This window comes from Perkinsus marinus (assembly GCF_000006405.1).
Source record: "Perkinsus marinus ATCC 50983 genomic scaffold scf_1104296961754, whole genome shotgun sequence".
NCBI lineage: Eukaryota > Perkinsozoa > Perkinsida > Perkinsidae > Perkinsus > Perkinsus marinus.
Window position 1 is genome coordinate 1 of NW_003205688.1, and position 996 is coordinate 996.

Here is a 996-nt window from a genome sequence, read left to right on the forward strand (position 1 = left end):
ACATCGAGAACATCGAGAGTAAGAGCTTTGAGAGCAACATCGAGAACGTCGAGAGTGAGAGCGCTGAGAGCAACATCGAGAACGTCGAGGAAGCCTACGGCGATATTGAGGTTGAGAACATCGAGAGCTGCAGGTATAGGCTTCGAGAGGGCCCGAAGGTCAGGGAACCTACGTCGAAGCGATTAGCTGTCACATACACGGCTAATGGGTTGCCGACCGTGGCAGTAAGTCTTCAGGGCAGGGTCACTACGGTCGCGCTCCTTGATACAGGAGCGACAGACGTGTTCGTGTCCAGTACTTTATACCGTCGGTTGAAGGCAGAGTCGCCAGGCCTGGAGCTAAAGCAGGGTGACATATCAGTGAAATTGCTCGATGGAGGAGCAGTGAAGATCCAAGGTGTGCTGGAAGCTTTAGCCGTTGGGTTTGGTGATCAGACTAGGACAGTCGAGGCCTACGTCTTAGACTCTGCTCACTGGGAGTTGGTTCTACCACGATGGGTACTGGGTAACTGTGTTTGGGTGATGGCTGGTAACGACTACCTACTCTTCGATGAGGTTGAGGTCAACCCTCACGGGGGAGTGCAGGAGGCGAGGGAGATAGGCGCTAATGCAGTCGAGAGAGACCGATCTCTCCCGACACGAAGAGTGTGGCCAGCTGTCGTGAAGGTCCCTTGGATTGATGATCGTAGACCTAAGCAGAATTATGATGCCATCAGAGGCCGAGATTTGAAGATCACACAGAGGCTGGCCAAGAGACCTGAAGAGTTAGCAGCGTATGAAGCGGCCGTGGACGAGCTCTTGAAGTCCGGGGCGGTCGAGGAACTCCCACTGGGGGAGGACCCGAGGAAATGGGCTTACCACTATATGTGTGGGGTTCCGGTTTTCGCCAATCAGCGAAAGTCCACTCGCTGTCGTATTTGTATCGACGCTCGAGAGCTTAACAACTTCACGAATAAAGATGAGACGAGGAGGCCGCGGACATGGACCTACAGTCACG

General features: G+C 54.0%; 1 protein-coding gene across 1 annotated transcript; it reads left to right on the top strand.

Annotated features, from left to right (window-relative positions):
- Positions 1-521: 521 nt before the first annotated feature.
- On the top strand, positions 522-867 carry Pmar_PMAR012747 (hypothetical protein; the record flags this gene model as incomplete). The annotated part of the gene is made up of 1 exon (XM_002772198.1): positions 522-867. A coding segment is annotated over one exon (346 nt), but the record flags the coding sequence as incomplete, so codon positions are not given.
- Between the last annotated feature and the right edge of the window lie 129 nt (positions 868-996).